Raw genomic sequence first — 26399 nt, 5'->3', positions numbered from 1 at the left:
TCACTAGTTACCTTATTGCCTCTAAATAGCAGTAGTGATTGTATAGCTCGCAAACCTGTATCTTGTAGAGACTAACACATTGTTAAATCGTCTCACTTTAACTGAAATCATCACACCCCACTGCACTACAAAGCCCTTGTGGGGACTTTCTCAACTCTGATTTGAAAGTAGGACCTCCTCATTTATACAGATAAGTAGAAATGGAGACTCAATAAAAATAAATGCTTTGGTTTAGCTACCAGTTTTCCCAGATTATAGGTATGTTATGTCTTACACTATAACTGTGTCCTTCTGTTTACGCGGTATAGACTTTCTCTCTTTGTGTTTTAACTTTCAATTTTGGATTTTTATGTTTTCAGTATGTACATCTTCACATATGACCCAGTCAGTTGTGGGTTTTTTTGTTTGTTTGTTTGTTTTAATTCAACGCCTTTAATATTTTAATTGGTAATTTTCGGATTGGTACTACTTTTTTCATCTCTAAACGTTTTAGATCAGTGATTTGCTCTGTTACCTTTGCTGATGTCCCAGTGGTCGGGGATAGTCTTGATTTATTCTCACATACTGAACACACACGTCAGACAGCCTGCACAGCTTTCAGTGCCTAAACATGGTCAACGAATCGTACGGATCCAAAGTGGGAGAAAAAGAGGAGTGCGTGGGCTCGTACTGCTGTCATGCCATCCTCTCTTACTCTCTTGAACAGCTTCACAGAGACCCTCCTGTTCTCCTGTCACGGACCGTTGCCTGTGTCTGTCCCGAAAGCTGGGTGCAGTTCTCTTTCTGTTTAGCTCACAGACACTGAAGAAACATGGAGGCCATCAAGAAGAAAATGCAGATGCTGAAGCTGGATAAGGAGAACGCTATAGACCGGGCAGAACAGGCTGAAATAGACAAAAAAGGAGCAGAGGACAAATGCAAACAGGTAAAGGAAGGAGCTACGCTGCACCTCACAGGCAACTCGTTGAACACTTTTAAACGTTTCAACGTAAACATAATGAAGGAAAAGTTATGAAATAAATACCTTAAAATACACACAGAACTATATAAAATAATTTAGAAGAAGTGCTGAAAAGCAAAACCCGACTAAGTTGTAAATGGGCGAAAGGTCTGACGTGAAATGCACCTCCATACCAGTTGATGTTGATATCGTCCTGTTATCATTTACCTGCACCGCACATACATAATTCAATATGTAAAATGTACTGTAGCTTTTGGCTGCTAAAGTTGATTTTTCTTATCACTGTTTGATGTATACTGCTGACACTTCTCATTCAGGATATTCTTTGCTTGTGGCTTTATGTTTTGGCATTTAACGTCAATGTTTGGCACTGTCCATAAAAAAACGAGTCTAAGACACTTTTTGCTCTTTTATTTCACTTTTTTTCTATTTAGTTGTGCTCCCCTTTCTTTTCTTTTACTTTTTTGAGTGATTTTGTTTTCCAGTATTGTATTTATTTTATTGAGCTCTTGTATTTCAATTTGATATAGGTTCTGTTTAATGTTTCGGCTGCTGTGACACAATAATTTTCCAAATGTAGAGATAGTTAAAGTATATCCTGTATTATCTTTATTTTCACTTGAAACTTGATATTTACATAGGTATACTTTATGTTTATTTAAAATCGGGGAAAAGTGCACAAATATTATAACCAAAATGCATTTTAAATTTCCAAAGTGAGAGTATTTCTTATATGCTAAAATTATTCCGTGATGGATACTTTTAAAGGGTCTCTGCTTATATCGGATATCACTGACAAAAGCTGCTTGTTCTGTAATTTAACCTGATCATATACAGTTCAGCTCAGTCAGTGACAAGATCAATCTCTCAGGTTTGAAAAGACGATTATATAATATGATATGCAGTTAAATGTATTTATATATAACTACAAAACTAAACATGACAAGTAACTACAAAAGCAAATACAAAATGTCTCTCTTTTTTTGTTCAAAAAAGTATAGTGAAATACTTTGATATGTTTCAGACTTTTTTTTAATTTTTAATCTGATGATTAAGGTTTAGGAAAATCAGAAATCCAGCATCAAATTATTAGAGTATTATTTTAAATCAATACAGAAACATTCAGCTTCTGAAATGTATGTTCCTGGTTGGGACTTCTTCACAACAAGTTACTGTATGAGTGCAGTACATAGAGGCAATCAGCTTTGATAGATTTGATGGTGGCCTTTAGCTTGTCTGTGTTTTTAGCTTTTGTGTTACTCATCTCTTCCTGTTGACAATACCCCACAAATTGTTTATGAGGTTCAGGTCAGGTTGGTTGGCAGCTATTTCAGTACTATAATAACATGGACAGCAAACCATCTTGTAGGAGTTTTGGCATTGTGGACATGTGTTAATAAGGAAATCAGTATTTTCGTAATGCTTGCCAACAGATAGAAGCACAAGGTTTTCTAAAATCTCCTGGTGGACTTCTGAGTTGACTCTGGACTACAACAAAGTGGACCAATCATTACAATCGCAACTTCGCACTAGACTTTAAGACCTTGGGTTATGTGCCTCTCTACTCTCAATGCAACATTTATTTGCATCTGAAAAAGAGAACTTTGGACCATTAAGCAAAAGTCCATTTCCCCCCTCTTTATCCCAAGTTAAACGCTTCTGATGCTCTCCCAAGTTCTTGAATCAACTTTTCTTGAAAATCTTCTTGAGATTGAAGTCATACCTCTTGCTCATGACTTTTTCCTACCACACTTTTCCATACCTGACAACTTACCATTGATATCTTTGAGACTGTTGTGCCGAAATGAACTGAATGAAATAGTTATTTTTTCTTGAGAAGGGCACATCAAATTATGGCATAAGTTAGCACAGTGTATCAGAAGTGTTTGCAGTAGTAATATTTAAGGCATAGCTTTAACACCAAACTGGAATTTAACTGTCAAGCTTCAGTGACAGAGCATTAAGGCCCATCAGTGTCCATTCTATTTCTTTCTTCTTCTTCTTCTTTTGTAGATTCAATTAAAGCAAGGAGAACAGATGATGTTTTTCTGACAGCCTGCTAGTAGCAAAGTTCCTAAAGATATACATGTAAACTGGTTCTTTGATAAGTTGTCTGTTATGTGTAGACGGAACACTTAGTCATAAGTGGCTTAAAAACAACAACAACAAAGAAAAGTCATTGAAAATGGTCATTTACAAGGACTGAACTGAAAGTGACTGAAATGCACCAAAAGCAGTCTGGCTTTCTGGAAATCAACAGCTGCAACGTTGAAGCGATATACACATCAACAATTATGATTATGAATTATGCTATCAGCCAGATTTAGATCTGACCCATCTATGTCAAAATTATGTCTAAACAATAAATATATCAATTGATTTTCATCTTAAAATTTGAAAACTGACTTATGTACCTGCAACCTGCTATAATTTCATAAGAATCAGAATACTGTTCATTTTAAATGTCTGAAAAGGAATGTTTGTTGGATAACATGATTATGTTCTCTATGTACATTGTACAAAACATTTTTAGACTACAGAATGTTTAAAACCAAAATAATATACCACACCAGTATTTAAGCACCACCACCAATATTTAAGATCCCATTCTGTGGTCCCAGTTAAGATCAACTGACACAAGATGTGAGTGGGCGTTAAGGCACCTGGGAAGGGAAAAACTGGATTATAGGTGACAGACAGTGGGTGTCACAAGCCACCACCTCTGTTCAAGGATGGTCGTTCACAGTGGACATAGATTGTTGGTGTATTGAAAACCAAACCCCAGCAATCAGACAATCCCTTATTACCAAACAATTGAGAGTGGGAAGGAAAAACTCCTTTTAAACAGAAAGAAATCTCCAGCAGAACCAAACTCAGGTTCTGCCATCTTCCATGAGCTTTTGGGGGATGAAAGAAAGGAGAAGAGAAAAATAACTATGGGAGGCAAAGAAGTACTTATTGCATAACTAAAGAATGATTCACTATCACCTAATTCATCCCTAACTATATGCTTTATCAAAAAGGAAACTCTGAAGTAATCTTAAAAGTACAGAGGTGGTTCCACAGGAGAGGGGCCTGATACCTGAATGCTCTGCTTCTTATTTCCCTTTCAGAATACACGAGTAAGCCAGTAGCTCACAAAAAATCAGTTTACTCAGTCTACATGTGATTCCACTATTTTCTATTCAAAACTGACTGCTTTTTCTAACTCTTGAACACATGAGAAAATATTCATAATTTATTGTTTTGAGAAACATCTGACAACGCAGTGAAATTCCTGTATGGCTTATAGTCTCTCTGGTGTAGTTCTATTGTGTATTTTCTCAAGATCACATAGCAATCTGTTAACATTCAACTATGCACCAGCTATCATAGAAATTATTCCCAGGGGATACCAGCTTGCTATCACCATCAGCTCTACCTAGAACCAATGAACATTTCCATTTATATTTCTACATCTAAGTAACTCACCTTTGAATTGTCACAGTTTTTAAGAGTCTGTCAAGGCCGTTGTCTTGGTTACCACTATGACAGGAACTATAGGACTGCCATATGCTATATGTGAGTATCAGGCCTTAGATGGCTGTGAGAGGCTGTCAGAAGAGATATTTAAAGCACATTTGTACTAGGAACACTGTTGTCAGGCCACATCACTGTCATTTGCAACTGGCTTTTTATAGTCCTGAAAGCTTCTGTTGGAAAAGGGAATCTGGTTGTTAGATTCAGATTTACCGTTGGGGGTTAAGAAAAAAGTGTTTTCTTCTCTGAAGAATATGCACACAGATTTTACACCAATCATCTAACTAGATCATTAATAGAGTGTTACAAATGACACTAGATTTGTGTTGGATTTGATAGGCATCTGGGGTTGGTGGCTACTGTCACTGTTTATATGCTGTTACTGCACACAGCAACTTGGTAAAAATATATTTGAGACACTGGATAACAAAGAATTTCTTTTGTCTGTTATAAGTGAACACAGTGTTCCTTTTGGGAGCATGGATATGCTCAAAGATCCATGTCTGTTACGTTAATATCAGAATTTTATAACTAATACAACATCATCAGGAGGTTGTAAAGCAACATTTCTCACATATGCCAGTTAGATTTTGAGTATTTGGATTTTTACTGAATACAGCTCATGTTATAATTTGTTGCATAATAATGAACTTAGGCCTAATCAAGTACATTTATTTGCAGAGTTGTTGCTGCCTCTACATTCTCACTGCAGGTCAAAAGAACTACATTTTCAACATTGTCAGAATATTTTAATACAAATCTATTACTGCTGGGGTTAAAAACACTAAGCTAAAATAAATAGTGAGATATTTTTTTGTAATTTTTTGATAGGTGCTTAATCATTTCAAAAATAATGAAATAATGCAAGGTTTCTTTTCATTTGTCACATTATTGTAAACTGAATGTTTTTTGGCAAATCGATTATGAGCAATTAAATAAAATAAAAATTCTTTTTTGTTTTGTTCAATTTTCCCCAATGCTTCTAAAATAAAATAATTTTGTGTTTTGTGTCTTGGTATATTTCGGCTTTAGCTTGAAGAGGAGTTGCTTGCCCTGCAAAAGAAGCTGAAAGGAGTAGAAGATGAGCTCGACAAATACTCGGAATCACTGAAGGATGCCCAGGAGAAGCTGGAGCAAGCTGAAAAAAAGGCAGCAGATGTAAGTGAGCATAAATGACAGTATTACTAGAGGGCGACATTGTCGAGATCACATTAGCTTACTGTGTCTGGTCACAGTGATGGTTGTTACCTTATGTGTACTGTCATTCTTAAATGTTCTGTCACTATTCAATCCAGTCACTTCAGGTGTTTAGCACTGGGTTGTAACTGAAATTAAGGTCATGTAGGCCATCACTAATGCTATAAAACTAGTAGCAAGTCTTAGCTTCTACTATGTCTGAAATATGCACAAGCTACTTTTACAGTAAGTCAAACTTTACATTCCATCAACTTATACATATCCAAAAATCATCACCAATTCATATGATGTAAAAGCTATTTGTGCTGAATCCTCCAAATCACTATCATCATTTGCAGTGAACTCATTTTCAGCTACTTGAGAAAAATGATTATTAGCACACTGAGGACAATTACAACTAATCTATCAAGTCTTAACAGTTTATTAGGCAAGATTTTATTTTGGGCAGCATGGTGGTGCAGTGGTTAATACTATGGTTAACTATTTGGAGCTTACCGGTGTAACAATCTTCAATATCTGTACAGGTACTTGAATTACTACTATATTTAATGAGTATATATTTAACTTTCTATTCCTACAACTATAATAGTTTTGTTGGATGTATTATGTTTGACTTATGGAACAGGATTAGTAGTGAAAATGGGGCCACAATGCCTTTTATGAGAGTCACAGTCATTTTTGTGGTCTAGTTTTCTTTAAAAGTTCTGAGTCAAAATGAGCAATGCAGGAAAGAGTGAGACCACATGCATTGGTCCTAAAAGGAGTGGAACTTTGTCTTGTCTGCAGAGTCACTGTGAGGTTTCCAAAGATGGAAAAGCATCAGAGCAATGCATTCATTTGTTTATGCTTCCTCTGCTTGTAACTGATGTTCACTCTAACATAAATACCTTTGCCTTGGGACATCAAGTTCTATTCTCAAACACATTTATGTTGTGCATATATATGTACTTTGAAAATAATTTGAAATAAATAATTTGAAAAGTTTGACTTTTTACCATCATTAGTGCCTTTACAAATTGTCCTTCTTATTGACACTGTAGCCAATTTCTTACTTACATTATCTGGAGGTGTGCAAAAAAATATGAGCAGTCATATTCCATGTTGTATTGCTGTACTGTTAGCATAAGGGTGAAAAATGAACCTAATCGAGTATACTGTTATATAAAAATATGCATTATTATAATCTATAATCTATCTAAAATCTTACTTTATTACCTATGAAGGAATATTAGAAAAATTATCTGTCCAAATAACTTGTGTCATTGCTAAGCTGTGTTCCATTTACCTCTGAGGATGAGGCTAGTGAACTCTGAGAAGCCTGGAAAAACAGGATTTATTTTGTTCCTGCAAGGTAGATGGTTCAGTAGCAAAACAAAACTGCTTATTCATTTATTTATTTATTTATTTTAAAACCACTATGGAGCACATTCATTGGTAGAGCCTGTTCAACTCTCTATTTATAGAACATGTATATATTACCATTTTTACAGTGTTGCTAATGTTTATGTGCAAAACCTCCATCTTCAATTCTTAACTCGAAGATGGAAGCCCGAGTTGGAAATCCGAGTTAAGCGGGCGTTCCATTTGAAAAGAGTGACTTCCGACTTCACCTGGAACGCCAACTTTTATTTTGAAACAGTAACCAGAAAACTCTTGCATTGATTCCGACTTACAGTTGCCAAGGCAACGCCGTGACGCCTGCGAAAAGCTCGAAGTTGAATATTCGCAGCATGGCGACTTTGACGTCCATAGACTCTGTCAGACGGAAAATACAGACACTGCAGCAAGCGACGCATGAGGCCGAAGAACAAGCAGAGCTGCTGCGGGAAGAAGCTGACATGGAGAGGCAGGCCAGGGAAAGGGTAATACTCAGAAACACCGTCTTAAGACCGCTACACCGGAAACTGCAGTCGTCAATGAACGGCTGTTTCCCCTTTGTTTGTAAAAGTGGAAATATAACTATAAAAAATAACTGACAAATAAAAGAATTAAAGCAATTTAATGGCATTATATTCTAAAATAAAACATTAAATGAAAGTCTTGCCACTCGGTAGCCATCTTGAAACTCTTTAGGCGACTTAAAAAAAAGCTTCAAAACATTGTTGACTTTATATGCTTCTACCACCGTCTTTGCTCATTTAATGTCATTTAAAAAGTCCTGCATTTTTTTTGGTCAAATATCACATCCTTGTTTCTTTTAATAGTAACCCAATTAGAAAAAACAAACAAACTGTAAGGAACATATCTTAGGACTCCGCTTAGCAATCAAAAACAACTTTTTTTTTTCTTTTACCCTCAAGATAATAGACGTGTGGATTCAGTCTAGATGTGCAAATTAATGACTACTTGGAGCCAGGAGAGAAGAACAGGGGGGGAAAAAACACAAAAAAGACAAAAAATAATTGTGTGTGTGTGTCCCCGCAGGCTGAGGCAGAAGTGGCATCCTTAAACAGACGTATCCAGTTGGTTGAGGAGGAGTTGGATAGAGCTCAGGAGAGACTGGCTACTGCTTTGCAGAAGCTGGAGGAGGCTGAGAAAGCTGCAGATGAGAGTGAGAGGTGATGAGCTTCATGTCCATCCATCTAAAATTTGAACTCTCTGTCTGTAGAGTTAAGATGCTGTTTGCTATTCTTTATGCTCCTCTTTATGAATGCTAGTGTGTTATTGAAGGTACAGTTGTTTTTGTTAAACTATTACTGTTACTCTTTTAAGCGTGGGACATGGCAAATACATCCAGCCTTTTTTATAAGGCACTTCTTCACTTTAATTTGAGTTTTCAGCTATCCAATCCTGTACTATACAACCCAGTATTGTATTTACTATGACTATCAGCATTACATTTTGAACCATGATTCAGCTCTGTCATAGTCTTTCATGACTTTAGTGTAGTTACTGTACATCTGACAGTTACTCTATCTATTCCCATGGGGACAATTGAGAGCATGGAGAGTGGCATATTTAATACAGAGACAAAAAAATTACACAGACACACACAATCTCTCTCTCTCTCTCTCTCTCTCTCTCTCTCTCTCTATATATATATATATATATATATATATATATATATATATAAAAAATATATAAATTCCACTGCTGTATACACTGCTTATTCCGTCACATTTCCTGTTATTCAGAGGAATGAAAGTCATAGAGAACAGAGCAACAAAAGATGAAGAGAAAATGGAGATCCAGGAGATGCAGCTGAAGGAAGCCAAACACATCGCTGAGGAGGCTGACCGCAAATATGAAGAGGTGTTGTATTGCTGTTTTTTTTCATGGTTATTGCATGATGTCCCAGTTGGAGAAAAAACAACAACAACTAATACTCTACACAAATTCTAAGTAGGTTCTCAGTAGGTTACCTTAAAAAAGAAAAATGATTATATGGCAAAAAGTTGACAAAAAGTTTTGTCAAAAGATCAAGGAACTGACCTAACAGCCCACTGTTCATTCAGTGGTGCTTTTTTCAGTAATCTTGCAAAGCTAAGGTTGGGGAAACCTGCAGTTAGCTGAGACTGAAGAAGTCACTTGGATGAGTGACGAAACGTTTCTTCCACTGAAACGCAACGTCCAGATGAACAGAGTCAACTTTTTAGGAATTCCTTACCTGGATGATTGAGCATGTATGAAGATAAAATGATTTCCAAGTTCTAATTCAGTGATCCAGTGTTTTACACAACTTGCCTTGTTCACCCATTCATACAAGCACTTCTTTCTATGTAAGTGCTTTCTATCTAACATGCACACACATTCTTAAATTATTGAGTACGCCAAAGGATATTTGGCATGCAGACTGGAGGGATTGAACCACCAACCTTCCAATTAGCAGATGACCTGCTCTGCCATGTGAGCTACATCTACCCCAAAGGCTTACTGACATTATATTAAACCCTATGTATTAAGAATGGGATGTTGGTTTGTATGCATTTGAAGGAAGATGAGCAAATACTTTTTTACAGCACTATAATGACTTGACTGAACATAGTGCAGACTCACAGTATATAATTGGTCAGTAATAGGGTCAACAAAGATAAATACCAGAAGTTCACATAAATACAATATTTTTACTAAGCAAAATGAGTTAACAGACTTGTTATGTTATTTGGGATGACTTAAGTGTGTGAATATCTGCAGGTTGCACGCAAACTGGTGATCCTGGAGGGTGAATTGGAGCGCTCAGAGGAGCGTGCTGAAGTAGCTGAGGCGTAAGTCAATACCTGCACTCCAAAAACACTAGCAAGTGTCACTTACATACATACATGTTGTCATGGTAGAGATCATGTGACTCCTACCATCACAAAATAATCTTGCTCATTTGTTGTTTTAAATAATATAATTCATACCCGTATGTCTAGATTAAATAGTAGTGGGATCTCTAAGTGTTGCATGTCATAAGAATTCTCTTAACAACTGCGACTAATGATCACTGCTGTTTAATCTACTTATTCTGTTTTTATCTCTGCTTAAATTGCAAAGCCATGATTTGCAATTATTTGTGAAGATTTAACTTATTTTGGAATTTTAGCTCTATAAGTGATCTAAATTACAAATATTATTGTAATTGTTTAATTTTCTTGTGATGCACGACTTGAATGCTTACTTAACAATTTCATCACAAATGCAAAGTGTTATTGTGTGCTGTCATCAAGTAGGACATAAAACTAATGACACAGAGACGTGAGGTTGTACTATGAAGCAAACGTAATGGCTGCAGGCTTATTAAGCTGGCTCTTTTTTTAACCTGGCTACATCATCATGGCAGCTTATGCTGTATACTTAAACCTCATCCAGAGGAGGTCATAGTCAGAGCTTTAAATTAATATCAGTTTAAGCACCCTGTTTTCTTAGAATAATTCAGATTTTTAACTGTGGGATTATGTAATGTACACAAACCTGTTAGATTGGGATTTTAGAGCCGTAGAGCCAGCTAATGCAAAGATAGTCCTGCCTACATAGTATACCTCTCTGGCTGTGTGTTGTTCTTTCTTTCTGTGTTTTTGTGAATGAATGCATGTTTGCACAACCACTGTCTCTTTGGCAACCACCAATCCTCCTCACCCCCAAACATTTTGGACTAACTCGTGCAGGAGAATGAGGGAGCTGGAGGAGGAGCTCAAACTAATGGAGCAAAATTTCAAGTCCATGATGTGCTCAGAAGAAGAGGTACTTACTGTATGAACACCACTGAGGTCTAATTGTGACCTGCTGTCTTGTGCTCCTTTGACCTGCAGCCTCTTTACTTTTCCATCTATGTTTTCTACATTTCCCTCTTATACTGCACTTAAGTACTGCTGATATTCTACTTTTTTTCTTTAAAATTAATAAGACCAGCAAGAATCCATCCATCCATCTATACAGTGGTACTTAAAGTATTTTTTTTTTATATTTCAGAATAAAAATAAACACAATTATATAAATAACACTGAAATTGTGTTCCCTCACATCAGTGTATTGTTTGTCATCTATTAATATTTCTTTAAGGAAATTAGTCAAGTGTTTTAAAATGAAAAAATACATTTATTTTATTGAATTAAAATATTTGTTAGTAGAGACAGTAGCCTTATGGCCTTGTCACTCATTGGGTAATAAAGACAAAGCACCGAGAGACGGATGAAGACATTATTGGTATCTGTCTGTTAGTAGGTTTATAGGCACATTAAAAAGTAGATTTTTTATATTTTTAAATTTCTCTTTCTTTATTCTACGCAGTTAGGGACTTTATATACATTGCATCCATGCTTGCGACCAATTTAGATTCACCAGTTAAGCTAACGTGCATGTCTTTGAGCTGTGGAAGGAATACCTGGAAGAAACTGATCAAAGACCATGCACGCTCCCTCCAAAAACAGATTCTAACCAAAGCCTGGCGGTTTTTGTTATAAGTCATGTAGTCTTTTATTAGTCAATGTCTGAGTTTAGTCTCTTCTGCTATTCTACCTTTCAAGTCACTACTTTCTCTTCTTTTGCTTTTCATCTTTCTTACATTGGTCAGTAAATCAGGTGACCTTGAGGAAGAGCTGAAAAATGTCACCAACAACTTGAAGTCACTGGAAGCACAGGCTGAAAAGGTACAGTAGGAGCTGAGGGGTATTTAGCCTGAAGAGTGGCCAGTCAGATTGTATATATATGAAATATAACCCGTAAAAATACTGTAAAATACCTGTAAAAATATAACCTGTAAAAAAGAGGGACCAGTCACTCGGCCTCACCTCAAACAAATCTAAAGACATCAATAGAAACCCTATATCCATTCAACAAAACGCATTTATAATTTGCTATGAGGATACAGACACATAAACAGTCCATAAATAAATGAAACTTTGTTTCAAGTTCAGCGGCATACAGCAAAATTAACTTAAATGACATGATGGAAATTGTCATGATGATAATTATTTGATTTGTGTCCATTTCCATTTTTAGTTTTAAATTTAAGGTTAAACTAAATAGGTTTCCACATTTCCAGCATCTTTTTGATTGAAACACACCACTGAAAATATGAAACAGCTATAATTTTATCCACATGGTTAAAAGTTAGAGATAAAGCCTGGGAAAACAGATGGAAAATACTTACATAAGGTACTCAGGCCAACTGCACTCATGAAATGGAAATGTTGTTTAAACACACTTTGTGAAAGTTTGTATGTTATTTGTTTATATTTCAGTACTCTCAAAAGGAGGACAAATATGAAGAAGAAATAAAAGTTCTTACTGACAAACTGAAGGAGGTAAAGTTTTTCCAGTCTAGTTTTATTATTATTATTTTTGTTGTATACTTATGATTTATGGAGTAAGCTGATGCTTTGCTGTGGTTTGGATTCCAGGCTGAGACCCGTGCAGAGTTTGCTGAGAGGTCTGTGGCCAAGCTGGAGAAGACCATTGATGATTTAGAAGGTAGTCCACACACACCTCTTATCTCTGCCAGTACTTCCACTAACATGTCTGCTCAGTGTCCCTCAGTGAACATTAAAATCACACAGAGTTTCACTTATGGGGTGTTGTAACTGAACTGGCACTTTGTTGGACAGCTGTTCTCTGCAGTTACAATTTCCTGAATAAAGCCAATGATAAGTGGAAGGACCAAATTCCTCTAATCCAGTTATGGTGTCTTTGCTTAATTTTAATTGCTTAATTTTAATACTTAGAGTTAATGCACTTGGCCGTCATTCTGCATGTTCTTACCTACAACATTTATAGTAATACAGCAACTATGAGAAATGCCACTAAGACAAAAAGCAAGAATATTTTTTATTTTATGACACCTTAATAGAAATGGACTTCATATATAGTTCTTTCCTAGTTTTAGGGACTAAAAGCCCTATTTAGGCAAACATATACAATACTTTATTGTAGAAACAATACACTTTATTTCTCAGAATTCTGAGTTTAATCTGAATTTTGGAGATGTCCCCACTGTTTTTTCTCTTTTCAGTGGCCCTACTCCTCTTTTGTAGGTTTAATAATCTTTCTTTCCCTTAATAATTTAAATCATCATTTAAAAGCTGAATATTTTATCTTTAGATGATGAGATAGCGTTTATTTGTTAGTTGCGGTTGCCCACAACCGAGATGACAGACCTTGCGGACCGTACATACAATAAACAAACATCACATTGGGGAGACAGGTCAGGCTAGGTAGCAAAAGGAAAAACAGTGAAATGTGTAACGCAAAAGGGTAATCCAGGAGAAAAAGAATACACAGATATCATCACACCCAGGTATTTACCCAGGTTGACTTTGTTTCTTGCATCTTTCACACACTTACATGTTTCAGACCAAACAAACAAATACTTTTTCATAGCACAATATGCCACAATGAAGGTAGTTAGCTAGCAAAATGACTAGTTGTAAAACTTGATGTTGCTGCTATATTAATTAATTTTTTTTCTTTTGGGCATTTTTGCCTTTATGCCATTCATGGTGGTATGCACCCACACCTAAACATTCAGATATCGGTTTGACGGTTTCCTAAGATTTCTCTTACCCTAATAGTGATAGAAAAACATATCCACACATCTTTGTGGATCTAGAAACAGATAACAGTGTGTTTGTCAATATTTGTCTTTGTACATAAACACAACAGTGAAAACATTGTTGTTGAATGATGTAGACTTTTAACATGGTGTTTTGTGGTTGTAGTTCTGATATGTGAATTCATTAATTATTTTCATAACAGTTGTTGAATGAAAATAGTTTGAACTTGGTTTGAAGTGCTTACATTGATACTTATCCTGGTGTCTGTGGTATCAAGGCTAAATTGTACCAACCAATAATTCCAGTTATTTGTTCAATTTGTATCTTTTCCTTACTAATCAAAGTCAGGGATGTTGGCATTTGCTTGACTAAGCTCAGGTTTGGCTGTCTGTTGTCTTGGTGAGCTGAAGTAACAAGCTGATGTGATGGCATTAACACTTGTGAATCGGTATGAAGATTTACAGTTTAAACTATTTTCTTTTCTTTTTCCTGTCTTCCTACCTCTATCCGATCTCTGTCTCTCTATGTGATTAATTGTTTCCGTGTCTCAATGTCCTCCTTTAGATGAAGTATATGCTCAGAAGCTGAAGGGCAAGGCTCTCAGTGAGGAGCTGGACCTGGCCCTCAACGATATGACTACACTGTAGAAGTTGTCTTACTTCTTCGCTGCCCCTCTTTCCTGTCTGAACTCTACTGCCTGTTTGCTGTTCTTTTTCTCCACTCCACAGTGCTACTGTGTGGTAAAAGAGTAAGCTATTTCACAGGACTGGTCTTTTTTAAAGAAGAAGGTTGAGCTACTATGTTGCTGTCTTCTCTTTAGCAAAATATTAGTTAAGCAATTCTGTTTTGTCTTTCCCCTGTAATAAAGCTGTCTTCACTTCACAACTTTCTCTCAGTTTTCCTTGTCACTCTCGTAATTCGTCAGTTTGTCAGTTCGTAATTGTGTGTGTATTTTACCCAGTCATGGGATGGCCACATCAGTGAATTCCTAGTGCTTCTCCCAAGCACTAAATGGGGATGGTTCCATCAGGAAGGGCATACATCATAAAACCTTGGCCAAATCAAATATGTGGATCATCAGTCCTCATTAACACTGACTGCTTCCTCTGCACTTGGCCAACGGTTTGCTGGTGGAATTTGTAAATGCTAAATGTAATGTGATTGATAGAACATTTCTACTCTCCCGGAGCATTCGAAGTGCTTTAAACAACACAAATTCAAATTCAAATTTTATTTGTCACACACACACAACCATACACAGTATGACATGGGGGTGAAATGCTTGTAGCTGTACAATGCCCGACCATTAAATGACAGAAGAAAAGTTTTACAATATTTACAATTTACTACAAAAATTTACAAATTAACTTAGGAATTTACAGTAAAGAATGTGCAAATAGCAGAAGAGATTATAAAGATAAGGATTATAAATTATAGGAATTATAGGATTATAGGAAATGTGTGGTGGTGCGTGTGGTGACGTGTGTGAGAGTCCAGTCTTATAGTGACGTGTTTGGGAGAGTCCAGTCCTACACCTGGTTCAGGCCCCGAATAGCCTGGGGGAAGAAGCTCCTCTTCATTCTCTCTGTTTTGGCCTTAAGGGAGCGGAAGCGCTTCCCAGACCTCAACAGTGAGAAGAGTCCATTGTTGGGATGGGAGAGGTCCATCATAATCTTCCTAGCTTTGGACTTGCACCGCTTGGTGTAGATGGACAGCAGGTCAGGGAGCTCTGATTGAATGATGCGTTCACATTCGTTCACACGCCACATTCACCCAAGCACTTTCTGTTTTCTATGCTTTCAAGTGCTTTCTATGGATGGGGCATTTCTATCAATGGATGCATCTGTATCTTGCCCAAGAATATTTGGCATGCAGGCTGGGAGAGCCAGAGTTCAAACCACCAACCTTCAGATCAGCAGATGACCTGCTTTACCCCCTGAGCTACAGCCACCCCTGTAATGAGAAGAAGAAGAGAGGGGAAAAGCATGTTAGGAAGCAGTGAGAAAGAAAGAAAGGCAGGAGTATGTGAGCTGGCTGATATGATGGAGAAAAGGAAGTTATGATGTGACAGGATGTGTAAAGAACCTGTTCACAGTTGTCCAATTCGTCTGCCTGCCTGCCCTATCAGTCCTGCTTATCGTTTCTTGCACTCTTGCTATGATCAACTGATTTCAGTTTGTGTGTCAGAGGAAAATAGTGATGTAGTTTACAGCATATGGACTGTTTTTTATAGAAGAAAGGATGGGAATACAATTGTAAAGTGGAGACTGCTCAGGGACAAAAACTTATACTGTTAACACAAGTTTGGCTCTTTGCAAGCACCTTCACAAACAGCATGCTAAGGCTAAGCTGGCCAAGAAACCAGAGTGACATTGAAGTTGAGTAAATGCTGAACCCAGAGTAACATGAAAGTAATGAGTAGTATATCATGTCTTTCTCCTGGGTGTAATTAAGCAAGGTACTGCATTACTTTTAAGAAAAGTGTTCTGTGTAATATGCGTAATAACTTTTTTAGCAATACTGATCACAACAGGGGAAATACCTCCAACATGCACAAATATTTGATCACGCAGCATATAATTAATTTGTATGGATGTAATGTCTTTGATATGCTGCTTAGAGATGGTGGTGACTCTCAAAGTGGAGCCAGTGAGCCGAGAGGCTGGATTATAGATGGCAGACAGTTGGTGTTGTAAGCCACCACCTCTGTTCAAAGATTGCCATTCACAGTGGACAAAGATGGCTTCTTTCACTCCTCTTTCAAACAATCTGTCTTCTCAGTCCAAGGTGGCTCTTCTATATTGTGCCTCTCCAATGTAGAGGTCTGAGCATTCCTCGATGCACTGTACAGCATACAGGGTTTATCAGAGAAACTCAGGAGAGTCTTCTCCAAGCATAACATCCCAGTGTCCTTCAGACCCAGGCATACACTCCGACAAAAACTGGTTCATCCCAAAGACAAAACTCCCAAACCGGCTACATAGGGGATGTTCCATTTGTGTTTCTGATTCTCCCTAGTTGGTGTCTGACATTCTTTTCTGTGCATCTTTGCTGATTTGATGAAAGCCCAATTAGGATAACCACATGTGTTTTAAGAGCTTTCTTTATATGTGTGTGTTCTTCTTTTTCCCTTCTGGCTTAGATAGAACGTTTTCTGCCCGGTGTTGTAGGGTATTGATTGCTCCATTACTCCATCGATAATGGAATTGGAATTAGAGCAGGGCGATATGACCAAAAATATTTACCACGATATACATTTGAAAATTTGCGATAACAATATAACTGACGATATAATTGACACTAGACAAAATACTTTACAACTCCACAACTTTATTAGTGGAAAAAACCCCCAATGTATTTTCACTTAAACAAGCAGCTGTTTTTTATGTGGATTAAAGCTATATAAAAATGTAACAGTGCAAATGCAAATTCCTTGCTGACAGTTTAACCAAAAGGCATTTCCAGTGGAAATTGGCCAACATATCCTCAGCATAACCATGTATAATATCCACAAAACTTAAAAAGAGGTTATACACACAATACGGTAATATTATGTTGAAGCACAGTACGTATCATTCCGCGAGCCTCCTGCCTACGATAGCCGTAATGCTCCGACAATCCATCAAGCGGTGCGAGTTTGTAGCTTATTAAAGTCGTACTAAAACATTTGACAGATTTTCGAGCGCCGTGTACCACATAAAATCGTTTCCAGGTCAGTAAACACAACCAGAATTCATACATAAGGCACACGGGATTATAAGGGGCACTGTCGATTTTCAGAAAAATCAAAGGATTGATTTTAAGTGTGCCGTATTTTCCAAAAAACACAGTAATAACGACGGCCCACTAGCATACTCTACCAAAAATAGTGCTTTGTTGTGTATCTGACAGACGAAAGCTAAACCAGTTCCACACCACTGAAGTTGCAGCATTTTTACAAACCAATTCTGGTTCATCCGTTTCATTCAACGATCCGCTTTCGCCCTTCTCATTCTCCATCGCTGCCATGCTTTTTCCGCCATGTGCCGCCATCAATCAGTATTGGATTACAGTGGTCTTTGAGCTTTAAGGTGGCATGGCATTAAAAGCGGGTGTGATTCTGTTGTGGAAATCACTGAATTGCACTAAGAAATACTTCCAGAAATCACTGCCTGTGAACACAGTTCACTGTACCATCAGATGTATGTTAAAACTCTACCATGCAAAGAAACTTCATCATCTTCTGTGCACCAAAGGCCATTTAAAATGGACTGAGGTAAAGTGGAAAAGTGTTCTATAGTCAGACATATCAAATTTGTGAATTCTTTTTTGGAAAACATGGACGCTGTGTCCTCTGGACTAAAGAAAAGGGACCATCTGACTTGTTATCATGGCTCAATTCAAACATACATTTCTGACTGTATCAGGGTATTATTGTTGTCTATGGAACTGGCAGCGGTACATCTGAAAATGCACCATCACTGTTGTATCTATCGTACAATATTGTATACAGCATAAATACAGAGTTTAGCCCACCATGTGGTCCCATCCAAACAATGTCGTTTTTAGGGACGGCCTTGCATATTTTAGCAAGAGAATGCTAAACCAGTGCAATACTACATCTATTACAAAAGCATAGCGTTGTAGTCGAAAAGTCTGGGTGCTGAACTGGCCTACCTGCACTTCAGAAACTTCATCAATAATTATAATGAGTTTTTCCTTCCCACTGTTGCCAAGTGCTTGCTCATGGGAGGTCATATGATTGTTGGGGTTTTGTGTATGATTGTAGGGTCTTTAACAGCATATAGAGATTGTTGTTGTGATTTGGCACTATATAAATAAACTGAATTAAATTAAATGCTTTTTTAAGCCAGAAAGGAAAGCTGAAAATCGAGACTGTGTAAGTTAATAAAGCTTTGGTAATGATCAAGAATATTGCATCCATCCATCTTCCGCTTATCTAGGCCGGTTCATGGGGGCTCCCTCTCCCCGGCGACCACCTCCAGCTTATCCGGGGGAACACCAAGGAGTTCCTAGGCCAGCCGAGAGGTATAATCTCTCCAGTGTGTCCTGGGGCTGCCCCAGGGCCTCCTCCCGGTGGGACATGCCCAGAACACCTCACCCAGGAGGCATCCTTATCAGATGCCCGAACCACCTCAACTGGCTCCTTTCAATGTGGAGGAGCAGCAGCTTTACTCTGAGCCATCTTCTGAATTGCTCTTTGTCTGGTCAGGGACCAGACAAAGAGCCATGAGAGTCCCTACCAGGGGGTAAAAGCCCCCAGACAACATACAGTGGCTTGCAAAAGTATTTGGCCCCCTTGAACTTTTCCACATTTTGTCACATTACAGCCACAAACATGAATCAATTTTATTGGAATTCCATGTGAAAGACCAATACAAAGTAGTGTACATGAGAAGTGTAACGAAAATCATACATGATTCCAAACATTTTTTACAAATAAATAACTGCAAAGTGGGGTGTGTGCGTTAGGCACTGTTGGGACTAACGCATTATTAAGTAACGCGTTACAGTAACTACGTTATTATTGTGGTAACGAGCACGGTAACTAGTTATTATGCCAAAATCAGGAACGCGTTACTCGTTACTGGGATTTAGATAGGGTCGTTACTCGTTACTTCGTGTGGTGGCTATCGCGGAGCTTCCACAGATTCAGTAACATTAGCAAGTGTTGGAGGCCAGCAGGTGGAGGATGGAAAGGGACGCAGAAGGAAAAGAGACCTGAGGCGGCCGCTGGTCCAAGTGTGAACTGAACTTCAGGTAAGAAGTTATGACCTGCAGTCTCTCTGGGTCAGATATAAACCAAGTTTAGGTGGAGTTTATTTTCGTTATTCTGACTTTTTCCGTACTGCGTGCTAGCTAGCATGACGGAGTTTCTATACAGCTGGGTGGTGCTATGAAGTTAATGATGTTGAACTTTATTTTGTTCATAAGTTATTAGAGTTGCCAACCGTCCCGTCTGGTATTCAGAGAAAATATTACGCGTTTCTTATTGAGGTGAAAAGAAACAGTTTGTCCCGTAATTCAGTTACAATGGAAAAGGCACAAAGCTGCAGTTATTCTGTCTTTACGCTGCACAGCTGCCTCTTCTCCTCTCATTCTCCCCCCTCCCTCTCCCGTTTCTACTTCAATCATGAAACTGATCAATGATCAGCTGATCGGCTCTCTTGTTTGTTTATCGCTCACTTTGCGCCGAAAGAGGAAACCAGCGGATGTCGCGCTAAACAACAGCAGCACATTTAAGCTTGATCAGCTGTTGTTAGAATTTATTTAATATTAATTTCTAGTATCAGCTGATGTTTGCTGGAGCCACAGCTGTAAAGCTGCTGGTCATGATGTCGGTTTGGTTATCTGGTGAGAGGGAAACATGAAGATGAAACCAGGAGATGTCCTTACTCAAATCAAATCAAATCACTTTTTATTGTCACATCACATGTGCAGGCACACTGGCACAGCACATGCGAGTGAAATTCTTGTGTGCGAGCCCCACAAGCAACAGAGATGTGCAAACACAACAACACAAACGAGCAAAATACAAGAATGGCCAACCTGAAACTAATAAATATATGTACAATATATAATAGTGTATGCATTTCTGGATGTGTATACTAAATATTTTCCTACGTGTGTGTGTGTGTGTGTGTGTGTGTGTGTGTGTGTGTATACACATTTTTACAAATTAAATAGTAAAAAAATAAAATAAAATAATAATAATAATAATAATTATAAAATATACAGAGTTGAATATGTGCAAAACAAGTGGCATTTATATACAGTGTGGAGTGCATAATGTTGAAACTGGATCATCAGAGCTGTGATGGAGAAACAGGTTTACCTTTTAGGTGACATGAATGAGTTGAAGGGAAGTTATGAACAGTTTCTGAGAGACAAATAACCCCAGGATCCTTTTTTAGGTAGCTGACAGCTGGTAACTGTGCAGGTGCAGATCTAGCAAAGTGTTGCCAGGGGTCCATGCAACAGGGAGAGGTGGGCACAAGGAAATACTTTTCTTTCTTATTCTCATTTAAAATGTCTCGCTTTTAAAAAATAATTATCTGAATCTTACAACAAACGATTGATAGATTGATACATATATACCATCAAAACAGTGTACATCACTGTCACAACAGTGTTTGTTTTCATTCAAAGGCTTTAAGATTTTTCCTATAATGGTGGTCAAAGATATGACACTAGTCAAAGTGCCCGGGCTGATTTTCTGTCCCAGTCCAGCCCTGTATGCAGCTCATCTGCAGTCTGGTGTTGCCTACATCTTCCTATTCAGAAGGCAGAATTTCCGAGTTCTGAGTACAATCAAAAGCACCACGACTGCAGTTTTTGTGTTGGATGTAAAAGGCGCACATGACTCTGTGACGTAGGCTAGAATCATGGCAACAGTCAATGACGGTCCAGGCGTGGGATTTCTCTCGTGGAAATATGCACATTATCTTTTCCTTTCTACTGGTAGGTGGCACAGTGCACTTGTGGCAAGTAAGCAAGCTAGAAGACTGGCAAAGTTATGGAAGCAACACATTAACAAGAGAATTCTGAGTAAAACCAAAGTTACTTTCCCTAGTAACTAGTTACTTTGAAAGTAACGAGTAACTTGAAGTAACTGAGTTACTTTTGAGAGAAGTAACTAGTAATGTAACTAAGTTACTATTTTAAAGTAACTTACCCAACACTGGCGTTAGGGCTGGGCGATATGACCCAAAATTCATATCTTGATATTTTTTTAGCTGGATGGCGATATAAGATATATATCTCGATAATTTTTTTAAGCCATAAAGTAAGAGCAAAAAGAGAGTTCTTAGTTAAAGCTGTTTCCCAGATGTCACACAGGCACTTTTATTAACATACAGCATAGATGTACATGAAAGAATTACTCAAAAATAAATTATGAGCATTTATTAATTAATATGCTCCATAAATAAACTAAAGCAATGTTGTTTTTGTGCATAACAAAAAGCTCACAATTGTGCAGTCAAAATGTAAACTAAAAGATGCTGAGCATAATAACAAAGAGACAGATTTCACAGCTGCTCTATTCCCAAGTTCTACCGCGTGACTGACAGCCTGGAGTTTGAAATCCGCTTCGTAACCATGACTCTGAACAGGTGCCATTTATGGTCCTTATACACACACAGTACGGTAATATTACGTTGAAACACGGTACGTATTACTCCGCGAGGCTCCTCGGTAGCCGTAATGCTCCGACAAGTCATCAAGCAGTGCAGCTCCGTAGCTTACTAAAGTCGTACTCAAACATTTTTTTGACAGATTGCTGAGCGCCGTGTACCACATAAAATCGGTTCGCGGTCATCAAGCACAACCAGAATTCATACATAAGGCGCGCTGTCAACTTTTGAAAAAATGAAAGGATTTTGGGCTGCATGGCGTTAGCGTGGTTAGGTCGTTAACACGTTGATGCGCAGTAACTCGTTAACGGAGATTTGCCGTGTCCATCTTGTCGCTGCCTGCAGGTGAAGCGATGGGGGAGGAGGGGGAGTTGTGTTCAGTGAAGGAGAGAGGCGAGGCAGAGTAACGTTGCGTAGAGACAAAAGTGGACGAAAGAGAGGCAAACTTGCGGCTCCACAAGTATAATTATAACATAACATAGACTATATCGATATAAAGGATATTGTCACATCTTATATCTCCTATAAAAATGTATCGATATTTTTAAAAAACTCGATATATTGCCCAGCCCTAGTGTGCGTAACTACTCAGCCCCCTTAGTCAATACTTTGTAGAACCACCTTTTGCTGCAATTACAGCTGCCAGTCTTTTAGGGTCTGTCTCTACCAGCTTTGCACATCTAGAGACTGAAATCTTTGCCCATTTTTCTTTGCAAAACAGCTCCAGCTCAGTCAGATTAGATGGACAGCGTTTGTGAACAGCAGTTTTCAGATCTTGCCACAGATTCTCGATTGGATTTAGATCTGGACTTTGACTATCCCTGACCTGTCTGGGTGTGTTCTTTGGACTTCATGGTTTTGTTGCTCCCAATTTTCTCTTAGACAACCTCTGAGGCCGTCTGTGATGGCTGCACTTACAGCCACACAGTGGTAATACCCACCATGTTAGTGTAGAGGCTTATAAGTAACATTGCATTCACATTTCTTTCTTTAAATATAGGAATTAATTTACAGTAGGGCTGCTCAATTAATCGAATTTTAATCACGATTACGATCTGGGCTTTCAACGATCATTAAAAATGACTGAGCCGATTATTAGCCCCTCCCTAATTTATCCGCGACACCTTAAAGGCCGGTCCGTGAAAATATTGTCGGGCATAAACTGGTCCGTGGCGCAAAAAAGGTTGGAGACCGCTGATTAAGAGGACCCGAGGGAAGCTCGGAAAGCTAAGCAGAAGTTATTTGGAGAGTGACTGCCGTTGGTTGAAAAGAGAGTTTAAAAAAAAAAAAAACTTCAGTGGTGTTGCACACTATTTTATATTATTTTTTTAAAGTCATTGTTAACCCTTTAAAGCCGGTCAGAGCAGCACGCTCCGTTTTGCGTAACTATTTTTAAATCCCTGTAGAATCTGAACCGTGTAAGCTAGCGCAATAATTTGTTTTGCATATGAAACCGGAGGAGTTGTACTTACATCTGATGCCATCAGCTTGTCCTCGGTCACGGTTTCGTTCCACATATAGCTTTGCAAAAATTGCATAAAAAGCGCTTGCAGGAACAAAAACATAATATTCCAGAAACACGCTTTGCCGTTCCTATCACTTCCCACAGTGAAATGATGCACATGCTGTTTTCTTTGCAAATTTGCATCATAGGATTGTTTTTTGTTTTTCCTGCAGTATATAAAAATTGGTGTATCTCCAAAATAAAACTATGAAGACACTCAAAATAAATTTCCTGTGGTGGGAAACTATTTTTTGCAACTTTATTGTATTTAAAGTTTTGAGGGATAAGCCTCTTAAATTTCTCCAAGTAGAAATATATGTAAACAAAACAAAAGCGATTTTCAATTTTTTTTGTAGTTTATTGCACTTTTTTGCAATTTATGTAATTACTATGCACTTAATGCATACATATTATTAAAATATGGGCTATAACAGTTGTATTGATGTATAGCAACTTGAAATGCTCCCACAAATGGCACTACAGCATGTAAAAAAAATAATATAAGCTCTGGTGGACTTGGTTCTATAGTAGGTCTTAAAGGGTTAAATAAATATCGTCAAATAATCGTGATCTCAATTTCAGTGAAAATAATCGTGATTATCATTTTTGCCATAATCGAGCAGCCCTAATTTACAGGACAATAAATAACTGGTTTTGGTTTAGAGTTAATTCACATATCCACATAACACTGCATTCTAAAATAAGTGCGCACATTTTAGTTTACACTGTTATGTATGATTCATTTTTTGTTTTCTGAGTTACCTTAGTTGCAGCTGTTCCAGTCCCTTGATTAAGGAGCCAAGAGGTGGAAAAGGGGCGGAGCGAGCTTTAAAGGAAGAATACAAATTGGTTCACGCCATAACTCAGGACCATGGGGGGGAATTGGAGTTCATTATGTTTGGTTTGTTAGGTTTTGTGTGTTTTACCCCTTCTCCTGTTTTTGTGGGCTGATCAGCCACTATTAAAGTTTTCCCTTTGTCTCATTAAGTTAGGTCAGTTTGTTTGAGTTATCAGTTGTGTTGTCAACTTTGAGTAGAGTTTTGTTATTTTGACCTCTTTTATGGGCCCAAGATTTTGAGTCTTTTTGCATGAGTTAACCAATTATGTTTTTTGGGTTAAATAAAAAAAATCATTTTTTTGGACTTTAACCTGTGCCTAAGTTTCCTTCACTGCTCGGTCCATCACACCGTCAGAGCAGCTGTATTTGTACTGACATTAGATTACACACAGGTGCACTCTATTTAGTCATTAGCACTCATCAGGCAATGTCTATGGGCAACTGACTGCACTCATACCAAAGGGGGCTGAATAATTACGCATACCCCACTTTGCAGTTATTTATTTGTAAAAAAATGTTTGGACTCATGTATGATTTTCGTTCCACTTCTCACGTGTACACCACTTTGTGTTGGTCTTTCACGTGGAATTCTAATAAAATTGATTCATGTTTGTGGCTGTAATGTGACAAAATGTGGAAAAGTTCAAGGGGGCCGAATACTTTTGCAAGCCACTGTAGTCCCTGGGACACACAAACCCCTCCACCATGATAAGGTAGAGAATTGCAGAGGGGAAGAATATTGAAGTCATTCAAAAAGGAGACAATATTACATACAAAGCAATTCTAGCCGTCTTTTTCATTAAATTAGTGTGTTATTTCAATGTGTGTAGGACTACTTTAGTCCTATTTTTGCATGTACTGAGTTGCTTCTAAGAATCTATATTTCATATTGAACAATCTGTATTTCATACCGTAGCCTACTGTATATAACCTGTAGGCTGTACGGCAGGCTTTATTTTACTATAGTAGGCTATAAATTAAAACATTTATTTATCAGGAGCATTTCCTTTCATTTCATTTGATCCTTGAACACCTGTTTGACTCAACTATTCTATTGTAAAACTCACACTGGCTGTAGCTCAGGTGGCAGAGCGGATCAGCCACTAACCAGAAGGTCGGTGGTTTGATCCCAGGCTGCTCCAGTCTGCATGCCAAATATCCTTGGGCAAGATACTAACCCCATGTTGCTCTCCGATGCATCCATCGGAGTGTGTATGAATGTTAGATACTTAGCACTTAAGCTTAGAAGTGCTTGTGTGATTATACAAGTAATTCATTCACCCAAAGTGCTTTGAGTGCTCAGACAGAGTAGAAAAGCGCTATATAAGAACCAGTCCATTTACCTTTTACACAAAGACTATGCATAACAACTTTGCATTTGAGAGCAATTCGATTTTTTAGATATTCATCATAGACAGAACATTAACTTGGAAGGTAACTTGTGTCTTTGTTTCCAACTCTAGAGAAACTGGCCCACGCCAAAGAAGAAAATCTGGACATGCACCAGGTATTGGACCAAACCCTTTTGGAACTCAACAATCTATAGTGACCTTTACAGATATCAGTGAACGACAGCCTGAATGAAAGCAGGAGGAAAAACCAGATTCATCTTTCATAATACTCCCAGGCTGCATCTCTAAAATAAATAAAGGAAATATGAGGTTTTGCTATTCACATAATTCTAAAAGCAGGAGCAAGAAAAACGCCTTTTGCAGTGAATGTGAAACTTCAAAATATCTTAGATATTGTCAAAACTTCAATCATTATTAAACTGAAATTAAACTAGAACATCAATCATGGAAACGGCTATATTAAAAAACAGACATTTATGTATCACAAGACATACAGTATGTGCATTGTCACCGTTATTAAAGGATAGTAAGATTAAAATTGTTTTAAAAAGAAACCCAGCTATGTGATAAAAGAAGGTTTTAAGTATTTTTACTTTTATTTCTTGCCATGGATGACATTTTAGGTTTCACCTCTTCATTTTGCCGTTGTTACTTTTCATGCTTTGTTCTTTATATGGAGATATGAATACTGATCCCTCAATAAAAGCCAATATTATAGACATGTTGGTTTTGTAATTGTAATGCTTTATTTTATAGGTCTGGAAATGTCATGGTAATACACACACAAACATGAGTTTTTGCTGCTGTTGTCATAACTACCACACGTTCAGTCAGACATTGAGTTAACTTGGCTTTGGAATACAGCATGGGTCTGAAATAGCAGGATAGATAGTAAAAAAAAAAAAAAAAAAAAAAAAAAAGAG

At 37.7% G+C, this 26399-nt stretch overlaps 1 protein-coding gene across 4 annotated transcripts; it reads left to right on the top strand.

Moving 5' to 3' along the window:
* Positions 1–658: 658 nt before the first annotated feature.
* tpm2 (tropomyosin 2 (beta)) lies at positions 659–26128 on the top strand. Of its 4 annotated transcripts, none has more exons than XM_080876602.1 (9): positions 659–925; positions 5513–5638; positions 8102–8235; positions 8812–8929; positions 9812–9882; positions 10765–10840; positions 12340–12402; positions 12499–12568; positions 25588–26128. In XM_080876602.1, exons 1-9 carry the CDS (start codon positions 812–814, stop codon positions 25668–25670), a joined length of 855 nt encoding a protein of 284 aa, XP_080732728.1. In that variant the 5' UTR covers positions 659–811; the 3' UTR covers positions 25671–26128. The 4 variants fall into 4 exon arrangements, with proteins under 4 accessions (XP_080732728.1, XP_080732729.1, XP_080732727.1 ...); XM_080876603.1 differs by lacking the exon at positions 25588–26128 and adding an exon at positions 14212–14537 and having other exon boundaries at positions 661–925; XM_080876601.1 differs by lacking the exon at positions 10765–10840 and adding an exon at positions 11670–11745 and having other exon boundaries at positions 663–925; positions 25588–26107.
* The last annotated feature ends 271 nt before the right edge of the window (positions 26129–26399 follow it).

Source organism: Rhamphochromis sp. 'chilingali', assembly GCF_963969265.1.
Source record: "Rhamphochromis sp. 'chilingali' genome assembly, chromosome: 2".
Lineage (NCBI taxonomy): Eukaryota > Metazoa > Chordata > Actinopteri > Cichliformes > Cichlidae > Rhamphochromis > Rhamphochromis sp. 'chilingali'.
This window is presented reverse-complemented; position numbering and strand designations above follow the sequence as displayed.